The sequence below is a fragment of the Arvicanthis niloticus genome, chromosome 5 (assembly GCF_011762505.2).
Source record: "Arvicanthis niloticus isolate mArvNil1 chromosome 5, mArvNil1.pat.X, whole genome shotgun sequence".
Lineage (NCBI taxonomy): Eukaryota > Metazoa > Chordata > Mammalia > Rodentia > Muridae > Arvicanthis > Arvicanthis niloticus.
In genome coordinates this window covers 83,851,768-83,871,224 of record NC_047662.1, presented here as the reverse complement: position 1 = coordinate 83,871,224, position 19,457 = coordinate 83,851,768, and the positions used below count along the sequence as shown (strand labels likewise).

Below are 19,457 nucleotides of genomic sequence, written 5' to 3'. Positions count from 1 at the left end.
AAAGGCCTATCTGTGTTCTTCCAACTCTGTGACACCGTGGACAGACAGGAACATGGAGACAGACAGACAGAAATGGTGAGACAGTCAGAGGGGCTTGGGAGCTGGGAAACAGAGAGAGGAATGGGGAGGGAGGGTAAGTGGGACATAGGGGTATTAGGGAGGGGAAGCTACGTGGGATGGCACCGAAATATCAGCTACAGTTACTCATCTAAGAAAACCCATAGAACTGTGAGCATGGGTGTAAATTACAGGCTCCAGTGAATAACGCAAACCTCATTGGCTCAATAACTAGAACACGTATCTCTTACGCACTAATCTGTGAATTGCTAACAGAAGGGGAGGGAGGCTCAGTGGCCGAGCACCTGCCTCATGTGGGTGAGGCCCTGGCTGCACTTCCATTGTCACAGAAATAAAAGGACACAAATACAATAAACTAAAAAGTTACAACCAGAGGGGAAACTCCAGGGACAGGCAGGGAAGGGGCACTATGTGAGAACCCTGTACTGGAGGCTCGGCTTGTTGCTAAATTTTAAAGACCCCTCAAAATAAATATATTAGTTCTTTAAATAAAATAAAATAATTGCATTATTCAGAAATCATTTAAAAGTATAAAATGAAATTAACTTCATTACTTAATTACCCTTTCTATTTAAATACTGAGCATTGAACCCAGGCCCTCCCTCATGCCTGCTTGGCAACTGCCCTACCACTGGGGACAGTCTCACTAAGCGGCCCAGGCAGGCCTTGAATTATGTAGGCCAGGCTGCACTTGAATTTGAGATCATCCTGCCTCAGCCTTCAGAGTAGCTGAAATTACAAGCCCATGCTTCTAAGCCAGTCAGTTCTTATCTTTGGATTAAAATAAATAGATAGATAGTTAGAAGATAGATAGATAGATAGATAGATAGATAGATAGATAGATAGATAGATAGATAGATGGGATGGAAAAATTAAGATTCAAGTGTGGTCCTGAAGATCCTGCTGCAGGAACGAAAGGGCAACCAGGGAGAAAGCCTCCCTGTGGCTGCAGCAGAGTGGCCCTGGGTGGAAGGAGACTGGCAGTGGAGACAGACCAGAAACACCTGGACCCACAGATGTGACACAGGTATGTTACAGATCACTACGGCAAAGGCAGACTTTATAGCATGCAGTACTGGAAAGATGGTAGCTAACTAACAAAAGCTTTTACACTATTTCACACCAAGAAACACATACCAGGTGGGTGAGAAATACAAAGGGAAAAAAGGTTAAATATTTCAGTAGCTGAAGCCACAACTTAGGGGAAACCTGCACACATGAGCTTCTGGGTTGAGTACTCTGCACTATAAAACAAAACAAGAAAGTATTTCATGGGCAAAGGGTAAATTGCTCTGCATCTTGGGCATAAAGAAGCATTTTCTAACTAGAACTTGGAGTCAACAAAAGAAAAGGCTGTGGTCAAACAGTGAAAAAAATGACAACTTATGCATTGAGAAAGACCTCATAAAGTCAAGAAAAATGACCACTGCACACTATAGACCGTAATACATCTACAACCAGTTCATAACCGTATAAGTGACTTTTCTCATCACTGTGACCAAATACCTGACAAAAGAAGCCAGGAAGAAGGGTTTGTTTTGACTTACAGTTTGTCTTTTCTATTGCTGTGATAAGACACACCATGACCAAAGCAACTTCTGGAACAGTTTATTTGGGCTTACAGTTTCAGGGGGTTAGAGTCCATGACCATCATGGCAGAGAGCATGGCAGGCAGGCAGGCAGGGAGGCAGGCAGGCAGGCAGGCAGGGAGGCAGGCAGGCAGGCAGGCAGGCAGGCAGGCAGGCAGGCAGGCAGGCAGGCAGGCATGGTGCTGGAGCAGTAGCTCAGAGTGTACATCATGATCCATAAGCATGAGTCAGAGAAAGATAACTGAAAATGTCATGGGCTTCTGAAGCCTCAAAGCTTGCTCCCTCCCAATGATGTACTTTCTCCAATAAGGTCACGCCTCCTAATCCTTCCCAAACAGTTCCGCCAACCAGGGAACATTTATTTAAACATATGAGTCTATGGAAACTATTCTCATTGAAATCACCACACAGTCTAAGGGGGTACAGTCTGCCTTAGAGGAGAAGGCATGGGAGCAGGCAGCTCCATGGTAGCAGAAGTATGCAACCTGCACACCCTCCTTCTCATATCTTCGCAGAACAGAAAGAAAGCTGCAATGGGACAGGAAGCAGGGCTAGACATTTCATATTCAAACCATGAAGAAAATCTAACCTTCACAAAAGAGATCAAGTTAGGAAGGTCAGAAGGGTGGGGCCTAATCCAAAAGAGCCCTTCTAGGAAAATAGAGAGACAGTAGAATCTTCTCTCAGTCAAGTGGGGACCTGGGGAGAAGCTAGCCATGAAATCAGTCTCACCAGGAACCATGTCATCCAGCTGTAATAGCCTGGCACTTACCAGCCTCCAAAACTGAAAAATAAATGTCAATTGTTTAGGCCACTCTGTTTACAGTGTGTCACTCAGCTGCTCAGAGACAGGAGTGTAAGCAGTATATATTATAGGAGAGGGCCAATTATTCCCAGGGCTAAAGAATGCTTAATCTCTCTCTCTCTCTCTCTCTCTCTCTCTCTCTCTCTCTCTCTCTCTCTCTCTCTCTCTCTCTCTCTCTGTGTGTGTGTGTGTTTGTGTGTGTGTATCCAAAACTCTAATAGCAAGATATAAACAACTCACAAAATGACAAAATGGCCCCTAAGCATATGAAAACACATACAACTTCACTCATAATAAGAAAATAGCCCAGGAAAACTATAACAAGATATAATTTCTCACCCATCAGACTGGAAAATCATTGAACAGTTGACAGTCCTTGTCAGAGCTGGAGAAACAGGCAGGCTCTTACACACGTGATTGGGAATTTGGGATGGAATATCTTAAAAGCTCTTTTCTAGAAATTTTTCATGACAACGTACTCCCCCCCACCCCCCAAAATACACAAATATGTGGCCATTCATTGTGGCAGCATTTGCACTAGAAAAAATAATGAAAACAACTAAATATTCAAACAGAGAAGAATAGGCAAATAAACGGTAGACAGCTGTAAAATAAATGAAAAATGACCAAGGTCACTGTGCATGGACACAAACAATGTTCTGAAAGCACACAAACCCGCGTGTAAAACTATCCCTATGGCGCACCACCTTTTCCATAAGAAGTAAAGAAAAGTGGGTCTGTGAGAAGGTGCAGCAGGTGAGATCACTTGCTCTCAAGCCTGAGAACGCCAGCCTTAGGACCCATATGATGAAAATAGAGAACTGACTGTCACACATTTATCCTCTGATTTGTACCTGCAAGCTGTGGCACATGGATATGTGCAGACACACACGAACGAACACACACACACACACACACACACACACACACACACGCAACTGTAAGATGAAAATCTTCCAATTTTCATTTCACCCTGGATTCTGGGGATTACACTCAGGTCATCAGTCTTGACTGCAAATGCCTTTTAACCTGCTAAGCCATCTTGTTGGACCCTTTGGTGCAGGGGAACAGTGAAGGAGAGACAGGATCTCTTGTAGCCCAGTCTGGCCTCAAACTCTCTAGGTCGTGAACTGCGGGAGTTTAAGGTGTGTGCTACCACACCCAGTGTAAGTGGTACTGGGAGCCAAAGCAAGGGCTTCCTGCATGCTAGGCAATCGCTATTCCACTGAACTACAACCATGGCCCCTATTTTGCAGACTTAGAGGCCAGAAATCTGATACATATCCCACAACTCTAAAGGCAAGACACCAGAAGGGCCAAGATCCTTTCTGCAGAGTTGAGACAGTCCATTTCTTGGATTTTCTGAACTTCTAGAGGCCACTCACATCCCTGGGCTGCTGGGAAATTCATCCTCGCACAGAGCAAGTATCATTAAGCCAAGTCCTCCTCACTTCATGGCTTCTTCCTGGTTCCCACCCCCCTTCTATGATCCCTGTGGGGTTAATCTGGGATCATCCCATCTCAAGGGCAGACAGGTGGCAGCTGAATTCCACCTGGACCTTAATCCCCCATGTCACATAGACCTAAACATTCATGGGTTCAGGGCTAGAGCATAGACATTTTCAGGGTCCACTCTTGTTTACGACAGGTCTATTTTAGTTTGAGGACTGTTAAAATAAGATCTACTTATATCAAAATTATTAATATTCTAATATTGTTACCAATGTTAAAACAAGCCTAATACCTGCCCCAAAAGCAACAAGATGACTTTTTTTAGTACTTTTATTTTTAATCATGTGTCTATATGTGGGTAAGTGTATGGAGTGTGGGTGCCCATGGGATCAGGTAGGTTCACTGAAGCCAGAGTTATAAGTGGTTGTGAGCCAGCCAAAGTGGGTGCTGGAAACAGAAGCTGATCCTCTAGAAGAGCAGGAGGCACTCTTAACTGCTGAGCCAACTATCCAGTTCCAAGGATCCACTATTTTACGTGCCATATGAATGATCCAAGAACCATGATGAGAACTCACCCTGGCGAACTGGACCTCCTCCACCATGGCTTAGTGAGGAAGACTGAACAGGTACTTTGCAGATGGGAGTCTTACTTTGGCAACTTGCCAAAGAACATATGACAGAATGCTATAAAACTCACCACACCATGCCTTCCAGGAAGTCACCCCAAGCAAGCCATCATGGTGTAAAATTCAAACTTGCAAAAGGACCTCAGTGCCTCCTAAATGCCTACAAACCCATGATTGGTCAAAGACAGCATCATATTTCCATCTAGTGCTGATTGCAGAGTCACTAAAGGTGGGGCCATGAAGTACTGGGTACTCTATATGTTGGTCACTTGTGCATGGCTATGACAAAACCCCGGATGTATCAGCATAAGCGAACAAACATTTATTTGGCTCGTGGTTTCAGAGGTGTCAGCCCATTGTGGCAGGCAAGCAAGGTAGAGCTGCTCCAGCGGCAGTGGTGGAGGCTCAGTGGCAGGGGCTACTGGTGCCAGTAATGGTTTCACCACCCTTCAGAATTCTCACACCCTCTACCCAATGAGAATTCAAGACATGAGCCCGTAGGAAGCACTTTATATTCAAATCATAACACCATATAATGATGTCCTCCCATAAACTAAAAATAAACAAACAAAAACAAAGCCTTAGTTACTTCTTTATTGCTGTGATAAGACACCATGACCAAGGCAACTTAGAAAAGAAGGCATTAAATATGGAGCCCATGGTTCCAGAGGGTCTGAGTCCTTGACCATTGTGGTTTGGGGGTGGGGGGGCAGCGGGTCATGGCAGGAGGAAGGCAGGCCTGCTGCTGGGGGGAAGTAGCTGGGTGCTTACACATTTATCTGCAAGAATTAGGCAGAAAGAACTATCCGGGTCTAGCATGGGCTTTTCAAGCCTCAAAGCCCACCCCAGTAACACAGTTCTTACAACCTTTTAATCTTTCCTAAACAGTTCTATTAAATGGGGACCAAGTACTTGAACATGTGAGCCTGTGGAAGTGGTCTTGGAATGAAGGAGAATAGCCCCTCCTCTACATAGGCTCATATATTTGAATGCTTGGTCACTGGGGAGTGGTGCTACTTGACAGAGATTAGGAGGTGTGGCCATGCTGGTTGGAGAAGATGTGTCTCCTTGGAATAAGTGTGTCACTGTAGGTGGCCTGTGGGGTTTCAAATGTTCAAGCCTGGCCCAGCATCTGTCTCTGCCTGCTGCCAGCAGATCCAGATGGAGAATGCTCAGCTGCTTCTCCAGCACCATGTCAGTCTGTGAGCCACTGCTTCCTGCTGTGGTGACAATGGACTAAACCTCTGACCTGTAAACAAGTCCCAATTAACTGCTTTCTTTTTTAAGAGTTGCCAAGGTCATAGTGTCTCTTCAAGGCAATACAAGAGTGACTAAGACAGGAGCCATTCTCGTGCAAACCACATTTTATTTTGAACTTGGATTTTTATTGCTATTAACATTTCTTATCTAATGTGATCTTCAGTTACATTAAGCAAACTGGGAAGACACATGCCCACCTTTTGTGTGTGGGTCCTGAGCTGTAAATTCTGGAAATTTCAAGCTCATTTTCTAAAACTGTGTTTGTCAGGTCCAAAGAAAAAAATCCAGCTCCCTAAATTCTGGACAAAAAGCCAGCAATCTTCAGAAACTTGGGACTCAGTTTCCTTCTGCTAAAGGAGCTATTTCCTTTTCCACAGGCAGAAGGGACAAATGGCTACCTCTGGTGCCTATTAGCATGCCAGAGTGATGCTGGCCTCCAGGCTCACTCAGAATCACAAGGACCTCTCACACATTTCAAAGCCCATGATGGCATACTGGTCCTCTCCTACCCTAAACATAGTCTCCAGCTCACAGGATTCCTCCAGGTACTTATTTCTCCTTATAACCCTGCTATTTGGGCTGAACACTCCTTATGCCTTCCTATTAGTCCTCTGTGCCCCCTCTTGGTGCTTGCCCTTGGCCCTCCCCCCCCCCCCGAAAGGTAATAGAAAACTTATGAAAAGTATAGAAAGTTTTTATGACCCCTACACTTGAGCAAAAAAAAAAAAAAAAAAAAAAAATGCAGGCTAGCCCGTTCACTAGTTCCACCAAGAAAGCAGAACTAAATGTGAGATTTTAGGTCTTCACTGCCCTGGGATACATTCTACATTCCAGGAGGGGTACATTATTCCTGAGTCAGAGGACACTTGTTAGATTAACATTTAGGAGAGGAAGGGAGAGGCTGATTAACATTCCTCAGACCTCAGGGAAGGGGAAGAGAACCAACCTGTGGGTGGGGAAGGCCCAAAGCATGGAGACACATTCCACAAGGTGAATGGTACAAAGAGATACAAGTCATCTGGGTGGTTCCAGGAACTAGCTGACCACAAGATGAATGGTTGAACAAGATTGCATTCTTGAAGTTCCCTTGATTACCCCCTCAACCCCGTGGTTTGTGGTTTTGCCCTTTAAAAGTCCCCCTCCCCCTGGGCCGCTGGGTCAATTCCTCTGCTCCTGCGTGAGTTATGGATTGACCATTAGCCAGTTGATCCCGAAATAAACCTCTTGCTGATTGCATCTAGATTGGTGTCTTGGGTGGCTGTGACATCCCGAGACTTGAGTGAGGGTCTCCCCTCTTGGGGGTTTTTCACTTCCTCCCTCCCTCCCTCCTTCCCTTCATCCCTTCCTCTCTGTTTTCATCCCCACCCCTCTTCTGGCCTAGTCCAGTGTGCAGGCCATGCTTAGTCTACTACTTTCTCTCCCTGCTCTGGACTCTTCCAGATGCTTCTGGCTGTGTTCTCCCTCATATCTACAATATGAGTTTGTTTAACCATACCTTGGAGTGGTCATGTTGCTAATTTATATATCTGGTGCCGAAACTCTCAGTTTCTACTGTGTATGAAGACCTCGTGACCAAGAAAGATACTCTGGTTTGAGTAAGAGTGGCTCCCATAGACTCATAAATTTGAAAGCTTGGTCACTAGGGAGTGGTGCTATTTGAAAAGATCAGGATATGTGGCTCTGTCGGAGGAAATGGTCCCGGGGTGGGGGTGGGGTTGGGCTTGGAGGTCTCGAAAGCAGCCCATGGCAAGTCCGGCGCCTCCCTCCTCCTGCTGCCTGTGGATCTGGACATAGATCCACATAGATGCTAATTCTCCTGCACCTCCCCTGCCTGTGTGCAGCCATGCTCCCCAACAAGATGACAATGGACTAAACCTCTGAAAATGTAAGCCAGCCCCAATTAAATAGTTTCCTTATAGAAGTTGCTGTGGTCATGGTGTCTCTTCACAGCAATAGAATACTGACCAAGACAGATGAAAAGAAAAAAAAAAAAATGTAGAAAAAAGTAAGACCTGGGGTACATGGCTTAGCTTAGCTGCCATTTTCTCTTCTTTTTCAAACATTTCCCTCTGCTTTAAGGGTCTGGGGAAGAGGCCCTGAGGCAGAACTGCTCTGCCTCCTACCTAGCAAGAAACTGTCCTCATTCTGACCAGAAAGAGCCTTTTAGCAATTTGGGATAAATCACTTCTGCCCCCCACTAGGTTTTGCAGCCTGCAGGCACAGATAGGCTAGGAGGTGGTTTAAGCTTCTCTGCAAAGTTTTTCTGAGGTTTCTCTCATTTTGTTGCTCTTTTGAAAAGCCTTATTTCAATTAGAAACAGCTAAATGCTTGATTTCAAGGGAACAGTCAGGTCAATTATTATAATGCAGCCATGGGATGGAATGTTGTTATGTAACTCTTACAAAATGTACTTAAGGGTTTTTAATCACCGCACATGGGAGAAACCAGCAGAAAACTCGGAACTCAATACAGTCTACGCAACTTAATAACCACTCACCTAAAACAAAGATACAGAAAGAGTAGAAGATGCTAACACATGACAACAACCCAATAGGCCACTGGCTAATGAATGAACAGTGTGGTGCCAGCATGACAGTATATTAGTTAGCTAGAAAAAAATGAACTCACTCACATAGGCTACATTATGCCAAGTGGAAGGAAGCAGGCAGTCCAAAAACCACATACTGGGTGATTCATAGACATGCAGTGCCCCAGGGGCAAAGATGGAGACAGAAGGATATCAGAGCTCCCAGAAAGGTCGAAAGCACAGTTCTGTGGGAGCAGGGATTGGAGGGACGCAGCATCGTGGAGAACAGTTTAAAATTTGACTGTGGAAGTGGCTACAGACATTAGAATGTGCTAGTAAGAACACCGGAGCAGAAGGGGCTTATGGTACATGAATCATACTTCAAACGAGGTTAACTAGGGAGCTGGGGAGATGGCTCAGGGGACAAAGCACCTGCCACATAAGCTTGAGGATAATGTTCAGATCCCTAGTACCCACATAAATGCCAAGCAGTTGTGGAATGCACAGACAGTGCAAACTGGCTAGCTGTGCTAACCAAATTGGTGTGCTTTAGCTGCAAAGACCCTGCCTTAATATATTTGATGTCAACCTTGGCCTCTACACATGTGCATATACATGCACGTGTATCTGCATACACATGTGTGCCTACTTGTTTCTCATGGCACCTCAAACTCTGACAGCCTGGTTGCCTTCCATCTACCACTTCAGCTAACAGCTCCTGGGCTTATAAATTGTGCAAGCCCAGGAGTGTCCAGTGGCTGCTAACAGACCTGAAACAGCTGTTGGGGCCTGTGTCTCCTACCCTGTGCTCTTCCCTGCCTCTCCTGCTGCCCCAAACTGCTCAATACCCTGTGGATACCTTGCCCCCAAAGCTCTTTCATTAATCTCTTCCTCTATCTCTCTGTGAATCTTAACTCCACATTTGACTATGATCCACACCACACTGGGCAAAGGCTTGGTTCTGCTGCCCTGGTCTGGGCACTGGGCATGCAGATGGCTGGCAAGTATTTGCTCACAGAGCGATCATTCTACAGGGCCCATCCACACAGATACTTCCTGTATGTGGCCACAGTGGGCTTTCTTATGGGGCACTGAAGGGCTCTCATGAGAATGACAACCACTCACCCTGCCCTGTTCAAGCCTGGCTTTGCCACTTGTAGAGGTGGAGAGAGGAGAAGTTCAAGATCATTCATAACTACATAGTGAGAAAGAGGCCTATTTGGCTAGCACAAGGCTCCATTGTTACAACCAAGAACAAAAACCAAAGTAAAACACTTGAGCCAGGCCCTGTCCTTGGAGATGCCGCAGACACATGGCCATCTCTGCCTCAGGTTCCCATTTCTACCCAGGGCTGGCAGTGCACAGAGGCTAAGCGGTAATTCAGCCTTCTTCCTTGCAGGGCCCCAAGGGTACAGGGCAGGACAGCCACACTGATGACAAATGTGTGGCCTGCTGTCATTGAGAGTGGGTCTGGAGTCAGAAAAACAGGTCAACAGCATGTAATAAAATGTGGTAATAAAATGTGACCTGGAGCCTTTCATATTGAAGTGGGTTTCCTGTGGGTGGAGCCTCTGGAGCCTGCCCCAGCTAGCCCAGTCACTGGTTTGAAATAAGCTCAGGGCAAGCTGCTAGATCTTGTAAAATGAGGCCAGGGCCATCATGCCCTCATAGAACTGCCTGAGGTCAGCTGAGATGACTTAGAGGAGGCACCTGGAGGGGTGTGGCTAGTGAGGGTCACTTTTCTATCACAGTCATGAAGATGCCAGTTGTCTCCCTGGGGAGACCAGAGATTAAGCAGACATAGCACCCAGGGAAGCCACAGACACTCCACTTGCTTATGGAGAAATTAACTCAGCCCTCTGCAATGGAAAGCCTTGTCTCTTGTTCTTCCTTGCTTGCTGAGAACCACTTCAAAAAGGTACATGGTAAAAGCTGCTAGAACTACCTAGAAGGGCAAGGGAGGGAAGGGATGGGAACAAGATTTTCAGGACTGGATAATATCCCTTCCAATCCCAGATTCTACACCTACCAGTTGTGTGACCTTGGGCAAGTAAGTCAGTGCTTCCTTCATTCCTGGGTTGAAGGAGTCACTGCAGATGGAGCAGTGCCGAGCCCTGTGTCTGGCACAAAGGAGCCCTCTCCACATGCTGGCGGTTGTTATACCTCTGAAAAAGTCAAGATTGTTCTGCCCTCATAGTGCCTTTCTGTCATTCCCACCAGGCTTTTACTGGCCTACTGAACTGCTAGAAGCCGCCAGGTCCCAAACCTTAAGCAAGACATGCAGGAATCAGGATTAGCTGTAGGTGTGTTGAAGGCAGGGACAGGGCAGAAGGGCACAGCTGCGTGTCGGGGAGCTTTTTACTTATGTCACTTATATGTAGGGCTCTATCACATATGGTGGTTCCCAGCCACATAGCATCAGGTTACCACCACCACTCTCTTGTTATGTGACCTTGGGCCAACGTTGACCTCTCTGGGCCTCAGCTCGATGACCTTTAATAAAGGCTGGTAAGCCATCAACCAAGATTATCAACCACTAAGATTGTTCAGGACTCAGCAGGGCCCAGATCTGCCTCTCAGGGTATTTGGGCTGTCCTGGCTCTTCTGGCTTGTTGTCTCATGTTGGGGTGGGGAGTAGCCAGGTAGGAAAGGAAGGTGTCCTCTGCAGCCCCTGGCTAGGACATGTTTTCTCTTTGCTACAGCTACCAAGATTATTTCTGCAACTGGAAAGCACAATCATGCGTTCTAACAGTGTTATACCCAGCTCAGAGGGATGCCTGTGGTCAGCACATTTATTTTTCCTTCATCCTCCACTTTTCCCTTCATCCCAACTCCACCCCCAACACACTAGTAGGGGTGATTTTGAGACAGGTAGCCTGGCATCTGAACTTTTAAGCCCTGTTGGTGCCTTTTCCAAGAGTAGTGATGTCTTAACTGTGATGCTTTGGTGTGGTTTCCCACTGCAAATCCCTAGGCTATAATGGAATTATATCCAAAGGTCTTCTTCCTGCAAAATGGCAGTGCTGGTGACACTATCCTAAATAGAAGGACTCTGGCCAGGTAATCACAGGGTTGGTATCAGGCAATCAAGCCTAAAGCTTTCTGTTTAGTAGACATGCAGATCTTTCACAGTGGTTTCTTTTTACCTTCCAAGAACCTCCCTTAACCAAAGGTCTTCTGGCAAGGGCAGTCTGGACAGCCTGTTTCAGCTCAGATCCTTACAGCCCAGATCCTTACCCTGTAGACAGTCATATGAATCTGCATGCTTTTCCACCAGTTAGTGCTTCACCCTGTACTCCCCCTCCACTCCCAGATGGCCTTGGAGGTCTGGTCCCCAGTAAATTTTTCCGCCCACAGAGTGGTCTAGCTCAGTAGTTTCTCCGTACCATTGCTCATAAATGATAAGTGTCCCCTTGCCCTCCTGGATTTGTTTACTCAGTCATTTCTACAATCACATCAGTTCAAGACCCAACTCACAAATTCCAATCTCGTTTTCCTTTGGATCCTGGGAGCCCTCCCAGGATCCCCTGTGCACACTGGCTCTACTTCATCTATTTACCTTAAAAAAAAATCTGGTTTTAGCATGTCTCTGCCTTCGGGCACCTGAAATTATAAGCCAGGGATGTCGTTCAGTTGGTAGAATGCTTATGTTGCAGACACAAAAACCCTGGGCTGGATCTCCAGCACTGTGGTCCCAGCTCAGAATTATAAGAGGGCCAAAAGTTTAAGGTCATCCTCCCTACATAGTGGTTTAAGGTCAACATGGGTCAACATCCACCACCCTCAAAACACAGACAGACAGACAGACAGGCAGGCAGGCACGCACGCACGCACGCACACACACACACACACAGACACACACAAGGTTTTGGTACATAGCCAAGGCTGGCTCCAAATTAGTGCTTTTCCTGATTCAGTCTCTAAAGTAACTGGGATAAAAGGCAAGTACCAGCATGGGCCAGCATGCCTAAAATAAAATCAAAAAAAGAAAATTAGGAACCCATCTTAGACCGTCCCCATTGTTAAGATGATTCAAACCACTGAGGTGGCGGGGACACTGCAGAGGTGGCTATTTAACATATCAGAGCAGACCTGGCCCCCAGGTTTCCCTCAGTCCCAAACTGCTAGTGGTCTACTCTACTTTGAACTCTCTGGCCCAGGGGCTGAGCTGTCTTTCCTCTGGAGGCTTTTCCTATATAATTTTGATTATCCCCTTTTTGTATCTTTGGCCTTCTGTCTGCTGTACCCGGTTCCCCCCTTTCCCTCTCCCCCATCTCACAGGGCTCAGGGTCCCGACCACTGTGGACTCTCCCGTTTTATGAGCCATCTCGGCCTCCAGCACAGTCTGAGGCACTGTGCCGTGCACACACATGCCGTGTGTCCTCTGTGTGGCTCCTCTCCTCTCTGTGTGGGCTGACTGACCCCGCAGCACAGCATCTCCCCTATCTCCACTTTTCTGTAAACCCAGCTCCTGTGGCCTCAGACCAGCCTCTCAGATGATTTTGGTTTTGAGGAAGAGAAGAGACTTGCAGCTGGAGTTACAGAATGAAGCTGAACTGCACCCCAGGGGTCCAGCTCCTGTTCCCTGCCTGTTCTCCTACAAGCACTGTCTTGGGAGGTTGTGGGATCATTAGGAGGGTCAGCCTGGCTGGAGAAAGGTCTCTAGGGTCTTCATCCAGCCCTGGCAGCTCCCCTCCTTTTATGGGCCAGGCTTTCCCAGCCTAAGGTCATTCATGCTTTGCCTTATGAATTCTTCTAGAACAATGGCTCTTGCCTTTCCTAACGCTGCAAACCTTTAGTACGCCATCTCATGTGGTGGTGGCCCCCAACTGAAAACTACTGTTGTTGTATTTCATAGCTGTAATTTTGCTACCATTGTGAATTCTAATGCAATGCGTGATAGACAGGATATCTGATATCTGATATTGTGAAGGACTCTCACCCACAGGTTGAGAGCCACCACTAGCTAGCTGCATGAGACTCCACTCACCTCTGTTCATTTTCTGTTGCTATTCATTTAGAATTGAGGCCCACTGGTCTGCACAATAGCTGCCTGAGGGCTAGCTATTAAAAGGACTGACTGCAGAACCACCCTTATGTGCTTGGTGTTCACCGCATTTTGGTAGGAGACAGGGTTTTGCTATTTAGCATAGGCTGACCAGAGAATCACTGCCTCGCCCAAACTACCCTCACACTAGAGACCCTTCTGCCTCTGCCCCCACGAGTGCTGGGCACACAGGTGTAAGCCACAGCCCTGGCAGCAGTTAATTTCTGTGGGCTGACCTTGCCTCCTTCCTCCCTGCTCAATCTGTTCATTCCAGGGGCTCTTTCTACAGATTCTACAGATTCTTTGGGACTTTCTATGTAGCTGATCCCTTGAGAACAGATTTCATTTTTTTCTATTCTTTTTCTCAACTTACTGAACTGACCACAACTTCTCAAATGCCACTGAACTAGGTGTTTAGGGCAGTTTTACCTTTTCTCAGCCTTAGGCAAAGGCGCTTTGTTCTTCAGCATATGAATGAAACCACATGATCCACGTCTGTTGTATGCATTATGCTGAGACATCATTTTAAGTGTATGTGTGTGTTATGTCAGCATAAGTGTAGGTACCCGTGGAGACCAGAGGAGCACATCAGGTCCCCTGGAGCAGGAGTTACAGGAAGTTGTGAGCTGCCTGGCATAGGTCCTATGCAGTCCATTGAGCCATCTCTCTAGCCCCTGCAGATTTTTTTTAAAAAACAGAAATCCTTCATTGATTCATTTCCTTCAATTCCAAGTTTGCTAAGCTGTGAGTGTGTGTGTGTGTGTGTGTGTGTGTGTGTGTGTGTGTATGTGTGTGTGTGTGTAAACATATGTATGAATGCACATCTGGAGGTCAGAGGACACCAAATGTCTGTCCTATGTGATTTCTCTCCACCTTAAATATTATGGCAGGATCTTTCACTTGAACCTCCAGCACTCAGATTTGGCTAGTCCAGCTTAGCCAGTTTGCTCTGGTGACCTCTGTCTCTGCCTCCTTCTTGCTGAGAATATAGGGGGCCACCACACCTGAGGCATTTATGGCATTTATGTGTATGCTGGGAATCCCAGCTCCCATACTCACAGTTATGCAGAAAGCCTTTTATTTCGCCCACTAAACCGTCTTTCCAGCCCTTGTTCCTTCAAATAACGATGAATTTGCTGCTGTTCTCTTACAGGTGTTGTTAGTATATACACTCATGAAGGATGCTATTCTCTTAGGGATGTTAATACCTACACTCATGAAGGATGCTGTTCTCTTACAGGTGTTAGTACATACACTCATGAAGGATGCTGTTCTCTTAGAGGTGTCAGTACATACACTCATGAAGGATGCTGTTCTCTTAGGGGCGTTAGTACATACACTCATGAAGGATGCTGTTCTCTTAGGGGTGTTAGTACCTACAATCATGAAGGACCATGCTCTGTCATCTTCTTCCCTGGTACTAAGTTTGCTTGGTACAATGCATTGGCTTCATAAAATAAGTTGGGACATATTCCCTTATTTATTTTTAGGAAGAGACTACATGAACTTCTTGTTCAACCTCTTGCTATCTGTCACTTGTGAAAGTGTCTGGGCTTGCGTTTTCTTTTTTTGGATGACTTTTAACTACAAACTTAATTTCTTTGACATATATCGTGGGTATAGACATTATCTAGTCTTCCTTCCTAAGTGTGAACACTTTGTGTCATTCAAGAAATGTGTCCATTGATGAGAAGTTGTGGGATGAAAGGTAGACCACTGTTTGCAAAATGTTCTTAGACTCTCAAGAGTTATATAAATATTAGGCAATTATTTCTGTCATCTTAATTACAACTGCCACAAAACCAGCAAAATTCCTTAGTACCACCAAGGAATCACAGTATGATGTTTTGAGCTGAGGCATTTTTTTTTTCCAAATCAGGAATTATATAAATATGAAGACAGTGCTTGTGCTATTTTTACTCTGCTCACAATACAACCAACAGTGTTTCTGATGTACCATGATGTTCTCTGCTCCATCTTTCTTTTAACACCTGACCAAGTCCCCAGGAGAATGTGATACAACACCCATCTGAAGGATTTTCATTTAACAAGCATCTTCTAATTACACCCTTCTCTTACCAAGGGGGAAGAGACAGCAACCATGGGGCCTGCTGTGCTGCTCTGCTCCAGCACGATTCCCTCTGAGGGGATGTGGTGGAGCATGGGACACAGTCAGCAGGCAATGTGAAGGATGATTGGTGGGCGAGGTCTTGTAGGGACCCAGACCTCAGGACTCTCCCCACAGCTTGCTTTTCTCCTTCTCTTTCCTCAGCTGTGAGTGAGGTTGAAGGATGAGATCTGAGCGTGGACTAGTCTCTTTCACCTGCCTTCTACTGCAGAACCAAAGAGTGGCTCTGGAACATTCCCAGAGCACCTGCAATGACCAGCCTCACTGTGGGCAGTAGGGCTATGCAGTTGGGAGCCACTGCCTGAGCACCGACTTGTGTGCAGCTGCTCTGTTGTGGGTAGGACACCAGAGAAAAGTACAACTTGGGTTCTACCTCACACAGCTGGAAACTAGGACACTATCAGACACATACTTCTGACATGCATGGGACCAAAGGTTCCATTACCCTTGCAGAATTGAGTGAAGGTTTGAGTGGATGATGCAAGCAGGTTTCCTGCCACCTGGTGAGTACCCAGCGTAGGGCATTGCTCTGAGGAAGCTCGATCTAGAAAGAGCAGGTGGGCAAAGCTTAGCCCAACAGAAGCTAGTCTGTAGAGGGGTCAGCTTGGCCCCATGAAGGCAACACACACCCCAAGCTCCTGGATAGACCTGCAAAGAATAGGCTATCCCGTCACTGAGATAGAATTTCTACCCCAGATGTATGACAGGCCTGTTCCAAAGCCACAAGCTGCAGAGCAGTGGCCCCAAACATGGGACATTCCCAGGTGCAAAGGTCCTCCTCCAAGGATCCTAGCTAGGACAGCAGCCTGGTCCCCATGGTGGGAAAGCAATGGGCTGCTAGCCTGAACAGACTCAGCAAAGGCCATGGAGCTGGGTCAACCTCAAGGGGCTTTGGAGGTACAGCAATTGCTGACAGACATCAAGACCTTTATGTCTCCTTCTTCCCCCTCTCCCTCCCTCCCTCCCTCCCTCCCTCCCTCCCTCCCTCCCTCCCTCCTTTCCTTCCTTCCTTCCCTCCATACTTGATCCAGTTAGAATCATAAGACAACAGTAGAACACAGTATGTAGCTACAAGTGTCGGAAGGGACAGTGCTGGGATCCCTGTGATATCCTGGGCAAGTTACTGCTTTTCTCTGAGCCTCAGTTGCTCATCTGTTAAGTTGTGCCATGAATGCTCCCCATCCCCACCCCCACGGGGCCATGGAAAGGATTAAATACAAACAGATGTATCTAAATGTTAGCACCATGTCTCACTTATAATAACCATTAATGAATGGCAACCGCTATTCCAGTTGCTTCTGAATGCCATTCAATATAGGCTGTCCCTAAGGGAACAAAGGAGGCTTGGCAGTTGGCTCTTTGGAAGGACTGGAGACTGGCTGGGTATAGAAGGGCAGTGCAAAGAAAAAAGAGGAATCCAAAGATAAACTGTAAAGGGGGGAGGGGCTGTCCCTGCTGGGAAGGTAGGCAAGCTCCAAGCTGCAAAGACCACCCCAGGGGCGAGGGGTAGATGCTGGGGACCTGGTTGACCTCCCAAGTGTTTTTCCACTCAGGGCCCAGGCATTCTGCCCCCTCTCTGGATTCACACTGGGCCCTGGAAGCTAAGTGGGCTGAACAGCTGGAAGGCGGTGTTTTCCCCCCAGGAAAGTGCTGCACCGCAGTGTGGAGCGCTATTTACAAATAAAGCCTGTTCTAGCTCCACCACCCACACAAGCAGGCCCTTTATTCCATTTCAATATGCCTAATTCCACGGAAAGTGCACTGCAATAAACAGAATTAATCAGTGCTGGATGCCCAGGCGAGTGTGGGCAGGTGTCGGCACAGGCAAGGGGCCTGTGAGGCGAAAGGAAAGAGGTGGCCACCATCAAGCAACTCACCTTACTGAGGACACAGTAAAAGGACTTAACTGAAGGTGGGCAGTTTGCAGGCAAATTACCCGAGTGCCTGCAACCACTGACAAACTCAGGCAATGGGAAAGTTTTACAAAATCCATCTTCTTTGGCTTCTTTCTAACTAAATGAACAGAGTAGTGTTTGCTGCCATCTTCCCAATTGAACATAACTCCTGGAGGTCAGTGTTCACCACACCCCTGTGTATGTGTATGAGAGAGAGAGAGAGAGAGAGAGAGAGAGAGAGAGAGAGAGAGAGAGAAAGAGAAAGAGAGAGACTGACCCAATGAATTTCATTAGAAGGGGGGGGGCTTGAGAGACCCAATGAGCTTCATTACACATACAGGAGTAAAGATTTATTTACATATGCAATTTAAACAGTAGTTGCATCAAAATATTAGCTGCCTATAAATCCTTAGGGAGGGCTGGGGCGGAGTCTTGTGATCCCTTCTCCATAATGTAATGTTGCCGGATGCTGTAACAAAGTCCCACAGACAGGATAGCTTATGCACAGGCTATTGCTGACAATGGTTCTGGAGCTGGGCAACTCAACATCAAAATGCCAGTAGATTCTGTGCCTGCAAGGACTTCTTGCTGGCCACAGATGGCATCTTCTTATTTTGTTGGCTTTCTAGGGACTCCTCCTTACAAGGTCACTGATAACATAGATAGATGCTCCACCCTCACGATCTAGTCACTTTCCAAGGGCCCCACCTCCTGATCCCAACAATGAAGAGGTGAGGATCTGGAGGTGTGAATTTTAGAGGGACGCACACAGACTCTACCTGTGTTTACTACAATAACTAGTAATGCTGTTAGTTTTCTTTTCTACAACTCTGTGGCAGGCACGTTCCTAACCAGAGATAAGGTGGCTTGGGCAGGTGGAGGAGGCTCCAATCTCACAGTCATGAAGGAATGGAGTGGAGCAGGGACACACAGCACTGTTTCTCCAGAACACTTCCCAAAAACCCACACTCCCCAAAAGCCTATTTCTGTCTCATCTCCCCTATCTATTTGCCATGCTAGAGTTTTGGGTCTATGGTTCTTGGGGTGTGTGTGTACGTACACTGCACCCCATTTCTCCCCAGCTTGTTTCAACCATCTACTTCTCTTGTCCCCAAGCCTGGCTCAAATGCCACTACCAGCACTCCACATTACGGTAGGCCCAACACCCATGACTGCTCAAATACATGCTGTCATGTGTCACAGCAATCTGGATCCTGAGCCATGACCTTCTGTGCAGTCTCTGGTTCTCTGATAAGTGAGTTGCTGGTTATCCCTATAGGTGCTCAGTACCATAGATTACAACCTGGGCTTTGGAGTTCAGTTAAGACTCTGTGGTCACCAGCCTTGTTGTGAGACCCACCTTACATCACCTCACCCCACCAGGTAGCATGAGATGATGCACGTGATCCGACTCTCAAGTGAGGGGGCACACCGCTCTTTGCTTAGAATTATTTATGCCATTTCAGTAACTTCCGGTCTGGATTGGATGCCAGCCCCAAAGCTGCCTCCTATATCCCACAGCCTGCTCATAGCTGGCTTCCTCTCTCCTGACCTCTGTAAGTGTTATAACAAGCCCTGGGGTCAGGGCCATCACAGGCAGTGTTTGCAAAACATCAGCCTCAAAAGAGCTGGGCTGGCCCACTGCCTAGCACAGTGTGGGAGGCCACCCTGCTGCTGCTGCTGCTGCTGCTGCTGCCACACTGGGAGCATTAGAGACCCAGCAGCCAGCGCGGGATCCCCAGCAGATCCAGACCTCAGCTGGGGCACCACCTGCTCTGCTGAAGTAAATCAGCTACAAAGATCTTTCCCACCCACATCTCCACACATGGCAGCCCACAGGCCACCACCCCTCACCTTGAGGCCGCTGCTTTCTGCTTCAGAGCCTGGGTCCACACCTGTGATGTAAATGCCAAGGCCGTACTCGGCTCCACCTCGGATAGTGAGGCCCAAGGACCGGCCGTCCCCCAGCACCAGGTTCACCTACAAGAAGAGGCAAGCACATTAACCTGGAGGAAGCCAAGCCCTGAGTGGGGAAGGGCAGCCCACTACA

At 47.1% G+C, this 19,457-nt stretch overlaps 1 protein-coding gene across 10 annotated transcripts in view; it reads right to left on the bottom strand.

Annotated features, from left to right (window-relative positions):
• Positions 1-19,457, bottom strand: part of Whrn (whirlin) — an 84,270-nt gene that overhangs the window by 29,150 nt on the left and 35,663 nt on the right. For all 10 annotated transcript variants that reach the window (XM_034501957.2, XM_076934819.1, XM_034501958.2 and 7 more), the window contains exon 3: positions 19,262-19,387. In XM_034501957.2, coding sequence (XP_034357848.1) covers positions 19,262-19,387 — 126 coding nt within the window. The remainder of the gene's footprint in view (positions 1-19,261; positions 19,388-19,457) is intronic.